Source organism: Nelumbo lutea, chromosome 3 (genome assembly GCF_056320005.1).
Source record: "Nelumbo lutea isolate HS-2025 chromosome 3, American lotus-T2T, whole genome shotgun sequence".
Classification (NCBI taxonomy): domain Eukaryota; kingdom Viridiplantae; phylum Streptophyta; class Magnoliopsida; order Proteales; family Nelumbonaceae; genus Nelumbo; species Nelumbo lutea.
In genome coordinates, this window is record NC_142686.1 from 86,775,727 (window position 1) to 86,794,842 (window position 19,116).

General features: G+C 42.3%; 1 protein-coding gene across 1 annotated transcript in view; it reads left to right on the plus strand.

Moving 5' to 3' along the window:
• Window positions 1-5,423: 5,423 nt before the first annotated feature.
• LOC148866205 (Metallo-hydrolase/oxidoreductase superfamily protein) overlaps window positions 5,424-19,116 on the plus strand; it is a 29,189-nt gene continuing 15,496 nt past the window's right edge. Inside the window, exons 1-5 of the mRNA XM_088979061.1 lie at window positions 5,424-5,950; window positions 6,406-6,541; window positions 13,352-13,479; window positions 14,352-14,499; window positions 14,588-14,693. Coding sequence (XP_088835187.1) covers window positions 5,742-5,950; window positions 6,406-6,541; window positions 13,352-13,479; window positions 14,352-14,499; window positions 14,588-14,693 — 727 coding nt within the window. The 5' untranslated portion in view covers window positions 5,424-5,741. The remainder of the gene's footprint in view (window positions 5,951-6,405; window positions 6,542-13,351; window positions 13,480-14,351; window positions 14,500-14,587; window positions 14,694-19,116) is intronic.

Sequence of the window (19,116 nt, forward strand, 5' to 3'; positions counted from 1 at the left end):
GATCAGAAGATAGGGTAGGGTCTTAGCCCTATCCACTCAGAGAGTCCAGATCTAAATATGATTCAGATCTAGAAACCTCCTAATGAGATTAGGAGAAGGCTGATCTAATCTGCAGATAAGATAAGGGTTTATCCTTATCACCTAAGGGGATGTCTGATCCAAATATGATTTGGGTCAGCAACTCCTGATTGGATTAGGAGCTAATCCTTTGGGTTTACAAAAGAAGGAGGGGGCGGCAGCCTTTAGAAGAATCACATAATCAGATCCTCTTCAGAGCTGAAATTACAGAAGAAAAATTTTTGCAATCCCTGCAATGATCTTTCTTGCCGCCACCTTCTTGCAGCTGCCAGACATCCAGTTCGATCTCCAGTTGTGGGAGAAGTCAAGATTCGATCTTGACATCAGTTCTTTGAGAAAAAATTGATAGGAAGTTGTGCTCACATGCCATCCTGTTGTTTCTTGTGAAGGACAGAGTTCTTGGAGAAAAACACTATTGATTTTGTTCCATCCTACACTGCACCATCTTTAGTGGGAGTAGTCTTTGGATCTTTCTTTGGGCATGACCACCTTCGTTGGGAGATGCTAGGGTGAGACCCTAGGCACATGCAATGTAGGATCAATTGAATCTTTGAACCGGACCAGATTTCCAATATTGCCCTAGACCTTGGAGATTAATGGGCAAAACTGAAAAGTTACACCTGACCCATAGACTCGATTATGATACTGCACTAGGTGTCGGATTGGGTTATCTTTGATGTACCAATTAGTGAGATCCTTAGCGGGGGTCAAAACCTGGGTATGTTGGGACAGTCTGAGAACTCATCTGAGTGGGTGATTATAATGACAGGATGAGCCCCTTTGTTAGGCAAAGGTAATGATCGGGGATGCACTCTCTCTGATGGAAACCAAGACTGCCGGCAGCCGATTTCAATCGTTGAGATTTGTTTTGCAAAATATATTTTATATGAGATATAAAAGTATATATATACATTATGTTTTCTAAAATTTTTGCAAAAGGTTTTAATTCCCGGGATCCATATAAGTAGAGAGTGCAACACTGTTCCTTGTAGTCGAGGGAGAGGTCATCTCTTGTCGGGAAGTGTATGATCTTTATGGGCTGAGAGGTTGAGTGTAAGACCATTGAAGATAATACCTGATGGGCTAATCTTGCATCTGCCCACAGTCCCTGGGTGTGACAAGGTGCTTGGCCCAGGGATCACTTAGGGTAAGTGTTGGGCCCATAGAGCCCATTTGATGGGTTTCAGGGGGTGTACTGTCCATAACAGTGTATTCGGCCAGTCCTTGTAACAAAGGCTGGGCTGAACCCATGTGGCTGATGTATAGATCAATGCTTGGGTCCCACGCCATACAAGGAAGCCCAACTGGGTAGCAGTTAGGAAGGCTAAGTGAGCACTGGACCTTAATGGGCCTAAAGCCCATTTCAAACTGGGCTATTTAATTAGTTAAATATGGGGCGAATTCTGAGATGGATTAGCAGATAGGATAGGGTCTTAACCCTATCCACTCAGAGAGTCTAGATCTAAATGTGATTTGGATCTGGAAACCTCCTACTTAGATTAGGAGAAGGCTGATCCAATCTGCAGATATGATAAAGACTTATCCTTATCACCTAAAGGGATGTCTTATCCAAATATGATTTGGATCTGCAACTTCTAATTGGATTAGGAGCTGATCCTTTAGGGTTACAAAGGAAGGAAGGGGCAACAGCCTTTAGAAGACAGATATTCACATCCTCTTTAGTGCTGAAATCACAGAAGAAAGAATCAAGCAACCCTATAGAATTCTTTCTTGCCGCCTCTTTTTTCTTGCTGCCAACCTTGCCAGTTCGATCTCCATTTCAGTGGGAGAAGTCAAGATTTGATCTTGATATCAGTTCTTTGTGAAAGGACTGATAGGAAGCTATGCTCACGTGCCATCCACTATTTTTTACGAAGGACTAGGTTCTTGGAGAAGAACACTGTTGATTCTGCTGCATCCTGCACTACGCCATCTTCAGTGGGAGTAGTCTTTGGATCCTTCCTTGGACATGAACACCTCCATTGGGAGATATTACTTCTCTGTATCAGGTATAATTCTCTCCTACTGCTTTTGTTCAGATATGGTTCAGTTTATTGTTCAAGATTTATCCTTGAAAATATGATTTTCTAAATAGGGAACTTGATTCCAGTTGAAAGGGAGAGAAAAAATTTTGAAATTCGCCCACCTTATTCTGCAAGATTTGGGTGTCCATACGAAGGATCTCTCATCCCTTCATACGGGCCACTCCTTTGAAAGTGGTGGAGAAAGCCATGCACATGCAGGACTTACTGGCCCTTGCCAAGTGCATCTATGACTGAAAGGCGTCTACGTGATCATTCGGGTCGAACAATCCGTCATATTTGTCCAGGGGAGGTAGTTTGAAGTCCTTGGGCAATGGGGCGACCAAGAGTTTAGGAGACAGAGGGGATGGTACAGAGAGGAGCAGAGTGGCTTTTATTTCACCCGAGCTTACCTCTTCCTTACCCTTGAGCTCGGGCAGGTTATGCGTTGCAGTTCGGTGAGCTTGGCGACGTCTCCACTGCCTTTTTGCAGGCTCCGCATTGGTGCTGCTGGGCTCGGTATTGTCGGGCACGGTTTTCGCAAGGAGGGGGATGGACTACTAGTGATGGTTGCAGATAGAGGGATCTTGCCTTGAGTTTGTAACCAAGACCTCGAACCGGTTCTCCACATGCGAGGCCACGAACTCGGAAAGCTGAGGTGATGTAGGTTTGGCAAGCTGGGACCCTCCCGACCTGACTACGCGCAGCAAGGCCGGTGTAACTGGTCTTTCCTTCCTCCCGTGGGATGAGACTTGACTCTTGAGAGGATTCTAGGTCTGAGAGGTCTCTCTCCGGTGAGAAGGACATTCGTTTTGACGGCGAGGCATGGTTTGTTGCGCAGCCGGATGTCGATGAGGAAGCAGCTACTAGGTCTGAGTCAGCGGAGGAAACTGTTGCTGGTAGTAATGCTGAGAAACTTGTTGTAGCACTTGTTGTTGATATAGTTGGAATTGCTGGACCTATTGCATCTGAGCTTGCATGGCTCGCATGCATTGCACCAGGTCTTCAAGCTAGTTTTGGGCGGTCATCGAAGGAACAAGGGAGGGTTCGATGAAGGCAGTCCCAACCGTGAAAGGGAGTGGAGCGTTCATGGGTGCCATTGTCTGAGGCGCGTTCAAAACGGGAACTCCATCTGCGGAGAGGGGGACGGTGAACTGTCCAATACACACCGCTGGGACTTGGATTTGTTCCCCGGCAGTGTCCATTTTCGCACTGCGCCTACGTTGCTGGAGGAAGCCATGAGAACTGAAGTTTGCAAAGTTTTGGTGGAAGGCTTTTTTGAAGCATTTCCCACATATAGTGCCAAATGATGGTGCACAATCTGGTCACTCCTAGCTGGCAAGGGGCCACACTCCAAGCTGGCGATGGACGGTACTTGAGAAGAAGAAGAGAATGAAGGATTCCCGGGGAGCTCTCCCGGCGGGAACACTCCGATGCTTAAGTTAGAACTCTGAGATGATTATAGGGAAAATGAAGAAAGCTAGAGTGTAGATAACGCGAATGCAAAATTACCCTTGCTTTGTAGGGGTTGGAGTTCTTATATAATGGTGTCCTGTCAAATCTGACATAACCGCCTCTAATTCTCTGCCGCAGCTGTTACTTGCCAGGGCTGCCCAGGTCACTATTGCAGGGTACGGCTTTGTCAAGCGGGGGACACCTCTCAGGTTTGGCAGGCACGCCGCCGCCTGGCGAGAGACGTGGGCGTAGGGCTCCAGGTTTGGCAGATACGATTGTTAGGGAAGATCTTTCTGTGATACGCTGAGCTGTTTTCCTACGAGCTACCTTGCATCGAGCTACCTTGTGCCGAGCTGGAGGTGCCATATTGAGGTTATTCTACCCGAGGTGGCCTACTTAGGCCTATTGGAACAAATTTATTAGGAGGCTCCCAAGCTCACCCCGAAGTGCCTTGAGCTCGGGAGATCCCTGTCTTGCAGTACCCTGGCTTGGGATGCCTGTGGAAGAATCTTAGCTCGGGGTGTTCCCTTCTTGAGGAGGAGCTCGCGGCTCCTTTCTTGGGAGGAGATCGGGGGCTCCTTTACTTGGGAGGAGCTTGGGATAATCGGAGTGTCATCTGGTGTCGAGCTGTCACGCTGGACCTTGGCGGACTGATCACGCTAAGCTGTCACTTATGCTAAGTCATGCCCACGTGGGGCAAATCACCCTCCATCATAAAGCATGTTACCAAATCAGTATAATCCACAAAAAAACTTGGTTATACAGAATCAGATTAAGAAACAAATATGGTGGATATACAAAACAAATCAGATATCATAGTTGGTGCATCCTAGACTATGCATAATACTCAAACCTAAATCAGCTATTGATCCACACAACAGAAAACGACACCAATGACCCACAAAAGGAAAACATACGAAGAACCAACGAGAAGAAAAGAAGTAGAATCAGTTCTAGATACACTTACAATTCAAGAGAAAGAGAGAGAGAGAGAGTCACACCTGGTAATGTCGTTGCCGTTATCTAATTGTCGCCTGGTGGTGAGAAAATCAAGATCGAGATCGAGATAGATAGAGAGAGAAGGCGGGAAGAGCAAGTTTATAACACTTGTCTGTGTTATCCACCTTATGCCTCCCCTTGCCACATGGCAAATTTTAATGCTGCTAAACTTGCCATTGGGAAGAACAAGTTTAATAACATGGTTCAAATAAAAAAACACTAGTTCCTAGTAAAAATTTTAGTGAATGAACAAGTTTAATAACACTATTATGTCACATGGCAAATTTAATCACACATGTCATACTTTTCTGAATGCAAATTGTCGTACTCATGCCATGTCATCATAAAAGTAAATTACATGCATGTTTGTAGTTCAATTGTTTATAGGAATGACTTTGGTGTATAAATTTTCTTGCAAATCAAAAACTAGAAAATGGCCTAAATGGGTTTTCTCATAAAAACCCTCTCGGCAAACAGACACATTATGAATAGCTCACAAAATATTTTTTCCTTTTTTCGTTCCATCTAAGTTAGAACCTCTTTGATTTCTTCTTCAATGACATTTTTTTTTTATTAAATCCTCATTATGTTTACAATTGATTATGTTAATTAACAAATCTAGAGCAAGATCAATATGTGCAGGAGAAGAGAAGATTTGTAAATGTAAATAGTCTGAAAATAAGTCAGTAAAGTATCTTTTTTATTTGGTCTTGGCCTTCAACCCAAACACCCACTTAACGGTAGATCCAAGTTTTCTCAATCATGGCCCTTGTTTCTTTCTTGTATTGTGGGTCATACTGAACGAACGGTAATCATACGGTTAACGAAAAGGATCTACCACTTAAAGGTGGATCCGAGTTTTTCAATCATGGTCCTTCTTTCTTTCATGTATCGTGGGTCCTACAGAACGAACGGTAGATTATGGGAAACTTCTCCAATCTCATGTTCCATTCGTTTTTTCTTTGATCGAGAATTAAAACCGTTAGATATTCGCCACGTATAAATAGCGACAACTGTCAAAACCGTTGTCCTTCGCGGGTCAAGAATCCACCGACGAGCAACGCTGTGCTCCATCTCCGTTCTCTTCACGCCGTTGCTCGATCTCCGATTTGCAGGACTCCACTTCTTTCATTCTTTACAGCGTCCTTTCTAAAGGTTTTTCTTTTCTTTTTGTTATAGGGCACCCAAATGGATAGTGGAAATGTTGGTGAAAATGGGAATTGTTTGGAATATCAATGGAGTGACAATCTCCGTGGATCTTCTTCTTTGATTTTCTTGGGAACTGGTTGTTCTAGCGCGGTCCCGAACGCGATGTGCTTGATTCAACCCACCGATCCGCCCTGCAAAGTTTGCACCCAGTCATTTTCTGTTCCTGCCGAGCTTAATCCCAACTATAGGTTCGTTTATTTGGTTTGCATTGTTGAAGCTTGTTTAGGGTTTTATTCGTGTGCCTCGTATTATTCTTGCTGGATGCGTGCGCATTATTTCTATTTAGGTTTTGATCTGATTTTGAGTTGCCGGAGTTACTTGTAGATCGTATACATTGTGAGAAATTATGCGGATTTGTTCTGCGGTTTCTTATGGATTTTATTAGAGTTTATCTTCCTTTTCCTTTTCATGCGTTCTCTTGTTTTCCTCCTTTTTTTTTTTCACTAAAGAAACAAAAAAATTTCATAAGTTGGATAAGACTATGAGTCATCATGGCTCAAAATTGTTTTGGATCGAAAACAGTGAATGGTTGAACCGTAGATTCTTTTTCTTTTTCTTTTTCCGTTTCCGTTCTTTTCTCTGCTATGTTCACCTTATGAAGCTAATCATCAAGTCAATCTTTAATCAGTTTTTTATTTTACAGGTGCAACACATCTCTTCTTATTGATTATTGCCAAAACAATGGTGTACATAGTTATATACTAATTGATGTTGGAAAGACCTTTAGAGAGCAAGTACTTAGATGGTTTACTCGCTATAAGATTCCTCGAGTGGATTCCGTAAGTACATATTCCAATTCTTTTATATTTCCAAATCAGTATATCAGGAAAATCCTTCTCATTGTTCAGTGATAAAGATTTTGGCTATTAGAAATTTATGTTGCATAATCATTTCCACTCCTATGTAGTTTTATCAATCCCACAAGGCAATGGCTAGTCATTTTGGCCGCCCTAGGTAATGTGTGACTAGTAGTGCCTAGGTTGATTAGTCGACCACAGAAAAAGACATGTTCTTATATAAGATGTTGATGTACTCTCATAAGACTGCAAATATGCAAGAAAGTAATGATACAGAACATTTAGTTTTCAACCTCTATTTTGCAAACATGAGTAGAAAAGCTGGATAGGATAAGATAGATTTTTTCAAACTTAAAAAAGAAAAAAAGAAAAGAAGTGTAACTTGACTATTTGATGTGGTCCCCTTGTTTATGGCAACTCCAAACCAACAAATGACTGATTCAAAATTTAAAAAAATTGAATAAGTGGCAACGCTGGGGGATGGACACTTTTGGGCTAGCAGGAGGCCTTTCCCCCCTTTTGGGATACTGATATTAATGAATAAGTGGCAGTGTTGGGACTTGGGGTATGGGTCCTATACATGGGTATCATACATGGACACTTCAAGTTTTACTGTAAATTCTGTGTCTGATACCTTCCCAGCCTTTTTTTTTTAATTTTCGAGAAAGGAAAAGATAAGGTAGTTTTTATTTTTGGAGAAAAAAAAAGCCTTCCCAGCCATGTCCTCACCATTTCTGGGTATCATACTAATCATTAACAATTTGGGCCAATTTGATTCTACCAACTAGCTAGATAGGATTAAACTTGAAAGATGTTTCTTAATCCCATTGAAATGTGTATACAATTGGTGGCATGGATTAAGATGTGTAGCCACTCGGTCCAATTTTCTAGGTTATAGTACATATCTGGGTATCATAAGAGTCATTAGCAATTTGGGTCAAGTTGATTCTGCCAACTAGTTAAATAGGGTTTGTAATCTGAAGAGCTATACTCGAAGTAGTAAAGAAGAGAAGAGAACCACTGAAATGAAGAGAATGTAGAACTGTACTAGCCAGTCGACCAACCTTTTATTTATAGATGAATGTAGTACAAGGTACAAGAAATTACTGGGATACCCTTGATTAGTGATGGGACTCCTAGATGACTTAAATCATTAAACAGGATTAGGCCCATTAACACAGGCCCAGTTACAAGATAAGTTAAACATAAGAATGGGCTAATAAGAACTCTTATCAGCCGAACATCACTCTAACATTCTAACACTTCCCCTCAAGCTAAGCATGGATATCAATCATGTTTAACTTGCCAAGTATGTCTCTGAACTTTGTTGTTGCCAGCCCTTTTGTTAATACATCTGCAATCTGCATCTCTGATGGAGTATAAGGCACATAGAGTTCTCATGAAATAATTCTCTCTCTGACAAAGTGTCGATCAATTTCAATATGTTTTGTCTTGTCATGCTGCACAAGATTGTTGGCAATGTTGATAGCAGCTTTATTATCACAATACAGCTTGAGCGGACCCTCAGTCTTGATACCAAGCTCATTAAGGAGGGTTCTGAGCCATAAGAGTTCATCAACCCCGTGTGCCATAGCTCGGTATTCTGCTTCTGCACTTGTTCTAGCCACAAAATTCTGCGCCATGTGACTAGGTTTCCTCCTAAGAATGTATAGTAACCCGAGATTGATTTTCTGTCTTCAACAGACCCAGCCCAATCAACATCAGTGTAGGCTTCAATTTCAAGTCTGTTGTTTCTCCTGAATAGAATTCCTTTCCCTGGGCAAGTCTTCAAGTATCTGAGAATTCTTTCCACTGCTCTCATATGAGGGGTCTTTGGTGAGCGCATGAATTGATTGACAACATGCACTGCATAGGCAATGTCTAGCCGAGTAAGGGATAAGTATATTAGTTTTCCTACCAATTTTTTGTACCTTTCCTTATCACAGCATTCCTCACCCATTGATTCTTGTAATCCATGGTTTGGTTCTATTGGAGTGTTTGCTGGCCTGCACCCCATCATGCCTGTTTCCTCTAGAAGATCTAGCACATATTTTCTTTGACATACGTAGATTCCCTCTCTTGATCTAGCAACTTCAATCCCAAGAAAGTATCTCAGATTTCCTAGGTCTTTGATCTCAAATTCTGAAGCTAAGAACTCATTCAGCCTCTTCATCTCTTTCACATCATTTTCAGTAATCACCATATCATCCACATACACAATGAGTGCTGTAAGTTTGTCATCCTGTCTCCTTGTAAACAATGTATGATCTGCACTGCTCTGAGTGTACCCCACTTTCTTCATGGCCAAACAAAGTCTCTCAAACCATGCCCGGGGAGATTGCTTCAAACCATATAATGCTTTCCTTAGTTTACATACTTTCTTTCCAACATCATATCCAAGTGGGGGTTCCATGAATACCTCTTCATGAAGATCACCATTTAGGAGGGCATTCTTCACATCCAGCTGATGAAATTCCCAAGAGAATTTTGCTGCTAGTGACAGTAGAACCCTGATTGTGTTGAGCTTTGCTACTAGGGCAAAGGTTTCCTTGTATTCAATTCCTTCATTTTGTGTAAATCCCTTTGCCACAAGTCTGACATTGTACCTCTCAATTGACCCATCTTCCCTATGCTTTACTGTAAATACCCACTTGCACCCAACAGTGCCTTTCCCCTCTGGCAGGTCCACCAGTTCCCACGTTCCTGCTTTCATTAGGGCTTTTATCTCCTCATTCATGGCTTCTTTCCACCTTGGATCGGATGCCGCCTCAGAATACCTGGAAGGGACACATGTAGAGGAAAGAACAGACATAAAGGAATGATAGGCAGGCAGGGGATAAGTGTGAATAAGAAACATAATCAGCTATGGGATGCCAAGTGGTACAAGAACCAACAGGCTTACGGAGAGAATTAGGAAGATCCAAATCTGAATTGAGTGGGTCAGAATTACCTTGGATTGCAGAGACAGATTGATCTGAGTTCAACTGGTTGCAATCATGAGGTTGAGGGCCCTTCTTCCTTCTATTGTATGTAAGTATCTCTTTCTCTTCTTTACTGGAACCTTCAGAAGCATCAGCCGAATCTGGAGAAGTAACTGGCACAGTGGGAGTCTCACTAGGTTGACCCGGAATGTTACAGCTAGGAGTAGTGGAAGGTGATGAAAGGGGAACAAAAAAGAAGGGAGATTGAGAATCCTCTTCCAACCCACTATTCTTCCCCTGAAGAGGATTCTGAGAAGACTGGAAATAGGGTTGAGTAAAAAAAGACTACATCTCTGGTGACATATTTTTTCTTGGAGACAGGATCATAACACTTATACCCCTTTCGTGTAGGAGAATACCCCAAAAATATTCCCTTTGTAGCCTTAGGATCCAGCTTGGTGTTCTTTGGATCCTTCACATGTATGAAGCATGTACAGCCAAAAACCTGTGGGGGAAGAGGAAATTCTGGAAGAGTAGGACACAAAACAGAGAAAGGAGTCTTCATGCCCAGTACCTTAGATGGCATCTGATTTATCAGGTATGATGCAGTGAGAACAGCTTGAGACCAATATTGCTGGGCACATTGTGCTGGAAAAGAAGGGCTTGAGCTGTCTCCAATAGGTGCCTGTTCTTGCGCTTAGCAACCCCATTTTGCTAAGGGGTGTAAGCACATGATGATTGATGTAACATGCCTGCATCTTCCATGAATGAGTTCAGGGATCTTTCAAAGTATTCAGCTGCATTGTTTGAACGGAATTGCTTGATCTTTTTATCAAATTGTGTTTCAACCATTTTGCAAAACATCATAGTTATCCAGGGAACTTCATCACATCCTTCCAACAGATAAATCCAAGTGCACCGAGAATAATGGTCAATAAAACTAATAAAGTAACGGAAGCCATCAATGGAAACAATGGGTGAAGGACCCCAAACATCAGAATGAACCAAATCAAAAGGGGCTTGAATTTCGTTACTAGAAATTGGATACATTGATCTACATTGTTTTGACATTTGACACACATCACAAATTAAACTCTAACTCGGAATGCCCTTACATAGTTCGGGAAACAACATTGCTAAAGAAGAAAATGACAAATGACCTAGCCTAGCATGCCACAAGTGCAGCCTAGCTATTGACTCCACACTTTCTGGACTAGTAGTAGCAGAAGCTTGCAAGGCTGAGCTAACATCCTCATCAAAATAGTAAAGGCCCCCATACTCATGACCACTCCCAATCGTTCTCCTCGTCAATCTGTCATGGAAGACACAATGATAAGGAAGGAAAGTTATACTGTAGTTCAAATTTTTTGTAAGCTTTGAAACAGACAATAGATTTAAGGTAAGACTAGGAACATGTAGGACTGATTTAAGAGAGAGATCCTTGCTTAGGTCAACCACCCCCTTTCCAGAGATGGTGGAGAGGGACCCATCGGCTACTCTCATCTTATCCTGGCCAGATAACAAATGATATGTAGAGAATAAGGACATATGTGTCATATGGTCAGTAACTCCGGAATCAATCACCTAAGAGGTAGAATTAATGGAACTAGTTGCACTAAATGCAGAGGCTGTACTTGATTTGGCAAGAGAGGTGGAAGCTAAAGAATTGTTCTTCAGACGGGCTAATGCCCGGCTGAGAACCTCTTCCTCACTAGCTGTGAAGCCCAAAGTACTTGGTCCAGAGGAGTCGGCAGCCTGCCTTGCGGTGGAAGAGGACACTGTCTGAGTACTCTATGAGTTGTCACTACTGTTGTTGGTGGGAAGATTCCCACTTGTTCTGTGGCCCTTATGTTGCCTTTTGTCCTTTTTCAGAGCAGCTGGCTTTAGATGAGGGTACAAGACCCAACATTTCTCCTTCGTGTGTTTCTCACCACCACAATTGGTACACTTGAGGGACTTCTTGTTTGAAAATCTATTCCCCTTAGTGGAGACTAAGGCTGAATGTTCTCCAGGTAGTTCTGTTGACTGTGTTTGGGAGTCAACTTGCATCTCCTTTCTCCTTACTTCTTCATTCCTCACCAGGTAGTAGACATGGTGAAGCTCAGGTAATTCATCTCTCCCTAGAATCTGTGACCTTATACCTTCATATACAGGGTCAAGGCCCGCCAGAAACTTAAAGGCTCTGCCCTCCTCAATCTGCTTGTCATGCCTCTCCTTATCCTTGGCATTTTCCCAATCCAAAATCAAGTTGTGGTCAAGCTCTTCCCAGAGGCCTTCCAGTGTTGCAAAGTATGTTGCGACGAACATGTATCCTTGCCTTAGGGCTGCAATGTCTTGGTTCAGCCTGTAGATTCTAGCATTGTTCTTTTTCTGGCCATATGTCTTGGATACTTTCTCCCAGATTTTAGCGGCTGTAGGGAAGTGATGAACAGTTCTGGCCACTCGAGGAGTCATGGAGGCCAGCAACCAAGATATGACTATGGCATTTTCTTTGCGCCACACTGTGTATTCAGGATTGCCAATTTCTGGTTGTTTCTTGTCTCTATCCAAATAGCCTGTGAGATCAAGAGAGGTAATGAACAGCATTGCTGAGACGGACCACTCTCTGAAGTTATACTCATCCAACAACACACTTGTAATCTGCAAGCTGTGCAGATTAGGGTTTTCTAGGTTTGAGGACCTTGTGACAGGTCTATTATCTCTAGAGGAAACTTCACCGGATAGTGAGGACATCCTGACTTAAGTCCAAGAGTTGTTCACAGTGCTGTAGGTGGTTTTGTTTAGGGCTGGCCGAAGTGGTCACAGTGTTCACAGTGCTGGTAGAAGTGTTCACAGTTCGGGTACAGTAGCAAGTAAAGGTCTGTAACTGAACCAGTTCACAATGCTGGTAAAAGTTCAAGGCTGCAACTGTGCAGTGCAGAAGTAGGGCTGGTAACCGACCTGAAAAAATCTGTAACTCAAGTTGCCACAGTTCTGTAAGAGTCTTGCTGATGCACTGAAGCTGCAACTGTAGAAGGGGCTAAGTCTTTACCACTGTTCTGCGCAAGTCTTGCTGGAGCACTGAAGCTGCAACTGTAGAGGAAGCTCTCCCCCTTTCGACTAGTCTGTCCTATACAGACCTCTCTTAGTAGCCCAATAGCTACTACTTGCTGAAAAAAAAACTAGTAGGACATCTACTTCTGGGTCTTACTTCCCTTGAGTCCTACAACCAAGAGAAACCCTAGGTTCGAACTTGCTTTACTCTCTTACACTCCTAGGTCTTTACTACAGCAACCCAGAAAAGGAAGAGAGAAGATGAAAAGACAGCAAGAGAAGAGAGTGCGCCTGCTGAAACCAGGAAGGAGCTAATGCTCTGATACCATGTAATCTGAGGAGCTATACTCGAAGTAGTAAAGAAGAGAAGAGAACCACTGAAATGAAGAGAATGCCGAACTGTACTAGCCAGTCGACCAGCCTTTTATTTATAGATGAATGTAGTACAAGGTACAAGAAATTACTGGGATGCCCCTGATTAGTGATGGGACACCTAGATGACTTAAATCATTAAACAGGATTAGGCCCATTAACACAGGCCCAGTTACAAGATAAGTTAAACATAAGAATGGGCTAATAAGAACTCTTATCATCCAAACATCACTCTAACATTCTAACAGGGTTAAACTTGAAAGTTGTTCTTTAATCCCATTTAAATGTGTATACAATTGGTAGCATGGAATAAGATGGGTAGCCACTTGGTTCAATTTTCTGTGCTGATGCCATGTATGCACTATAGGTATCTTATCTGTGATTCTGTTTTTAATAACATAACTTTTAGTTTTCATGTTAAGTATGCCTACCCATAGGTTAACCTTTTTTTTTTGTATTAATGCAGATAATTTTGACCCATGAACATGCTGATGCAGTCCTTGGTCTGGATGATATACGTGCAGTACAACCATTTAGTCCTACAAATGATATTGATCCTACTCCTATTTACCTTACTCAGTTTGCAATGGACAGGTATTCTTTATTCCTTTCAATCAAAGGCATTATCTATGATGCCCAGATACAGATATGGATATATAGACACAGACAGGGGAAACGGGAATATAACCCACCATTTCATAAAATCCTGGACATGGGATATGGGTATGAGTGTCCTGTGTTTGTGAGTCTATCCAATTAGTATTGGATACAATACCAGTATTCTAGGCATGTATGGGAATCCAGTTATCATTGCAGACCAAACTGTTAATTTCGTTTGATATCTTTCATCTTCATGTGTACATCTCTGGATTCTAAGATTTGAAGTTCATGATGTTAGGATAGTACTTGTCATACATCATGATCGCATGGTAATTGGGCCGTCTGTTTGGGTTTGAAATGTTTTATTTATCACTTTTGTGTTCTAATATTCTGTCACTTTATAAGGGTACTGAAAATCTATCTCATGACCAATCCAGTACATATGTCACAGAGGCCGACCAAATGTTCACTCCCAATGTACATATCCACCTTATGCCTCCCCTTGCATTGGAGTTTTGCATGAATGATGATACCTTCCAAGTATTCAAATTTTAGTTTGAAAAAAAAGAAAGCATAAAAGGGTTTATTTTGGACATGGAAAAGTTTTATGGGCTAAAATGTATACAATGGATAAAGAGTAGAGACAAGAACATGAAAGGTTCCTTTTAAGCTCTATAACTAGTTGCCATGTACACGATTCCTGGGTTGTTTATACTTCTAAAAAGAACCTAAATGGAGATCACTCCCCCTTAAAAAAGAATAATTCTGGTGGCTCTATTTAAGCAAAAGGTTACAACACTTGTCTGTGTCCTCTACATTGAGTTTCAACATTTTTCCTGACATTGTATGATGTATTTTCCAAACAGCATTGCAGTGAAATTCCCATATTTAGTTCAGAGAAAACTGAAAGAAGGACAAGAAATTAGACGAGTTGCACAGTTTTGCTGGGAAATTATTGAAGGCCACTATGATAAGCCATTTGCTGCATCTGGCCTACAGTTTGTTCCTCTTCCAGTTACTTACTCCAATTCCATCTCTCATTCTGTTGTCTAGATTATGCATCATCCATTTTCTTGTGCCTAATTGCTTGTTTCTAATGTAGGTAATGCATGGAGAGGATTATGTTTGCTTGGGTTTTCTTTTTGGTCAGAAATCTAGAATAGCATATGTATCTGATGTTTCACGTTTCCCTGCAAGCACTGAATATGGTATGTTTTGTTTTAGCTTTTGATGGTCTAATTACCTGTTCTATATCATTCACATTGCCATAAAAAATGAACAGTTAAAAATAAATAAATATATAGGCAGATAGATGAATAAAATACAAATTCCAAACACAGATATCTAGGATTTGGATCTTCCACTAAATTTATTTATTCTTTGGAACATCTTGTAGCAATGATCACATCATGGTGGGTCTAAAATTGTACAAATATATCCAAAGAAATTTCTATCATCAATGCTCTTGAATGCTGTCAATTTGCAAGCATATGGGTATCAATCAAGTTCATCCATCTTTTCTAGAAAAGTTCTAATTCTTTATAATCATTCCTTTGGTGTGGGAATTTGTCATTTTTTTTGTTTCCCTTGAAGTTTTAATTCCTCAATGTCCATCAATGTAAAGTGCTATCGTCGTGCTGATGGCATGTTGGACATATTTTTTTCCCTCAAACTACACAATTTTGTCTAAAACATAGTCTAAATGACCAAAATGACTCACCATGCCACTTGTCAATTTGATTTGAACATGAATGATAAAAAAAATAAAATATGATTTGAGCATGAAATGATCTTACTAGGTCATGAGATTTGGGGTTGCCTTAAGATCACTCAGTATTTGCTGATGATCAATGGGTCAACAAGAGATCTCTTTCCAGCCAAAAGGGGTCTCCAAATAATCTTTTAAATAATAGATCCTAGATTGAGTAAACAAGGGTAAGCCAAAAGGATGTTGGTTGAAGTAATGAAATAAGATCTAAGGATTCCTATAGTCAAAGGAGCTCATAGTGGAAAATTTTAATTTTTTTTTATCAATAACAGTAAATTTTATTAATAATTGGGAACTTAGGAAGTTACATAGAAAATGAGCTAAAGAATCTTAACTCCCTACTATACCAATGTACACCCAAACCATGAAAAACTTACAACACAGCCCAAAAGAGAGTTTTTGTTCACCCCTTGTCTAGCTAGCCCATCTGCCAAGGAATTTGCATTTGTTTTTATCCATGTGCAATGAACTTCGATGTCCTTAGTCAGCCACTTAAACTTCCTCTTTTCATTGTTGTAAATCCAGAGCTTAGAGCTATCCTCTTTTAGCCAATTCACCACAATTTCAGAATCACCTTCTATGATCAGTTTTTTAATATGCATGTCCTTAGCCCTTTAGATCCCTTCAAGAGCTCCTAGAATCTCAGCCCCTAGAGAATCACCCACCCCAATTGGACTGGAATACATAGCTAACAAGTTCCCTTTTTCATCTCTTATCACTCCCCCTATTCCGGAAGGCCCTGGATTACCCATGCTGCTGCCCTCAAAATTCATTTTGGTAAACCCTTGAGGTGGAGGTGTCCAACAAGAACTTGAGGTCTTCTTCACCGGAGCTGAATCTGCAATCTCCTTCCAATTTATTATCATTTGATCAACTGAGAAGTCTGTAAACAGTTCTAAAGTTTTCAACCAATGTATCACCCTAACATGGATACTCTCCAAGATTGCTTCCAAGCTTCTCTCCTTATCTGAGAAAATCTGTGAATTTCTTTCCTCCCAAACAGTCCAACATACTGCAGCCCTAACACATCTCCACATGATCTTGGCCCTTTTTGTTGTCCAGCAAGGCATGGATGTGAATAAAAATTGCACATTCAAAGGAGGAGTCCACCTGCACCCAAACAAAGAAGTAAACCATTCCCAAATACCTTTAACAAACTGACAAGAAATTAGTAAGTGGTATCCAGACTCTATTAAGGGCCCGAGAATAGGATCTCACCACGGGTCAGTCCACGGGAAAACCCTCTTGTTTCCCCTTGTCCCTTCCTTTTCTTGAGGTACCTATCTTGGTGCCTTGATGGTGATTTGTTCAAGAGATCACCAACTCTCCTTACTCTCTTCTTCACTGAATATTCGATGCCTTTATTGAATAATAGCAGCTCCTTAAATAGGAGATTACAAGAGGTAAGAGTCCTGCTCTTAGGGAGATTCCTTGCTGATTAGGGAGACTCTATCTTGATAAGATAAGACTCTATCATGCTCGAACTCAGGATATGTGGCTTGGAACTCGGTCAAGGGGATCCAGGTGGCTTCGACTGACGGTAGACTGTCCCATTCTACCAAAACTTCAAGAATACCTCGATTGATACGGGAGTGAACAAGAGTCCTAGGTTGGCAAATGAGTTTGCCTTCTTTCAAGGGTGGCAGGGAGGGGACTTGGTCCGGAGGAGCACCCGTAAATGGTTTTTGCAAGGAGATGTGAAAAACATCATGAATCTGACTGCTCTCCGGCAATTCCAGCTGGTATGCAACTGTGCCGATCCGCCGCAAAACCCTGAAGGGGCCATAGAATTTAGGGGCTAGTTAAGGGGCATCCCTGTGGCACAAGGAGCGTTGCCGGTCATAGGTATGCTTCATGCAGAGCTAGGCCTGCTGTAAGCGAAGGTATACGTCAGCTAGAAGGGCATCGCGCTCTTGTAAGGAACGATCAATCTCCTCAATCTCCTCCAAACGAGTAGAACCGGGTTCATAGGATAACAAGCGGGGAGGGTCTCGGCCATAGACGACGCGAAAAGGGGTCATGCTGAGGGAAGAATGATAGGCAGTGTTGTAATAGTACTCGGCCCAAGGAAGCCAATCTACCCACCGTCACGGTTGGTCACCCACAAAACAACCAAGAAACATCTCGATCGTGCGGTTTACCACCTCCGTTTGACCATCGGACTGAGGATGATATGCGGAGGAAAAAGCTAAGGTGGTGCCATGGAGCCGAAACAGTTCCTTCCAGAAGGTACTAGTGAAACCCGGGTCTCTGTCGCTGACAATGGATTCCGGTAACCCATGTAAGCGGAAAACATGTGTAAAGAAAGCGTGGGCAGCTGAAATGGCGCTGTACGGGTGTGATAGAGGATTGAAGTGGGAATATTTAGAGAAGTGATCTACCACCACAAACAGAATTGATTTGCCGCCTACCTTGGGTAGTCCCTCGATGAAGTCCATGGAGATGTCGGCCCAGATTTGTGTTGGGATCGAAAGGGGCTGAAGGAGGCCAGCCGGGTGCAGGTTTTCCCATTTATGCTGTTGGCATGTGGAGCAATTTTGGACAAAGTCCCGATTAGAAGCCTTCATACCTTGCCAATGGAAATCAGCCCAGACGCGATGCAGCGTTTTCTGAATGCCTTCATGGATGGAGTTATGAATACTGGAGATGATGGAGGGAATCAAAGAGGAGTCTGGTGGGAGATGTACCCGAACCTTATATAGTACCAACCCGTCATGAAGGGACCAATTGGAGTCAGCGGCCCCAGACTGAATTTTTTGTACAAGGAAAGACCCTTCTGGTGATTGCGGTATTGCCTTCCTGATGTCGTCTAATAGAGTGATTCGGGGTTGGGAAATTCCGCAAAGGAGCATAGTGTCCTCATCACGTCTAGACAAAGCATCAGCGACGCGATTCAAGGATCCCGCCTTGTAATCCACCCGAAAATCGAAGCCAAGCAGTTTGCTAACCCAATGCTGTTGAGGAGGAGTGGTGAGTCGTTGCTCCAACAAGTACTTGAGGCTGTAGTGATCGGTTTTGACGACGAATGACCGCCCCCACAAGTATGGTCTCCAGTGTTGGATGGTTCTAGCTAGCCCGATAAGTTCGCTCTCATAGGCTGGTAGTTTTAAATGTCGGTCGGCCAGTTTGCGGCTGAAGAAGGCAATCGGGTGCCCTTGCTGTTGTAGTACGGCCCCGATACCCATTTCGGATGCATCGCACTCGACTGTAAACTCGAGAGCGAAGTTCGGTAATTGCAGAACTGGGGTGGAGGACAGGGCATCTCTTAAATTCGCAAAAGCTGTATCGGCTGTGTTGTCCCAACGGAAGGAATTTTTCTTTAGTAGGTTAACGGGGCAGCCAACAGACCATAATTCTGCACAAATTTGTGGTAGTAACCTGTTAAACCTAGGAACCCGCATAAACCTAGGAACTTGCGGTAGTAACCTGTTAAACCTAGGAACCCATGAATAGCAGGAAGACCGGTGCGCATACTCGTTGATTCAGGAAGCACTCACAACTTCGTAAGTTAGTAAGCTGCCCTTCAGTTAAAACTGCTAATGGAATTCAGGCCACGACTACAGGTAGCCATCGCAAACGGTGAGAGGGTTCATAGTCCGGGAATCTGTAAGGACGTCCAGATACAGGTCGAATCTGAACTATTTTCTACTGATTTATTTGTACTTTCCTTGGATGGATTCAATATTGTTCTTGGGGTTAAATGGTTGATCACCCTAGGCCCAATTTTATGGGATTTCAGCGCCCTAACAATGACATTCCACTTGAATGGAAAGCAAGTCTCTTGGCAGGGTAGCCGGGTAAAAGCAAGAAAACCACAGGTTCTTGCACTCTAGGGAGAAACGACGCATACGACAGCCATGGAA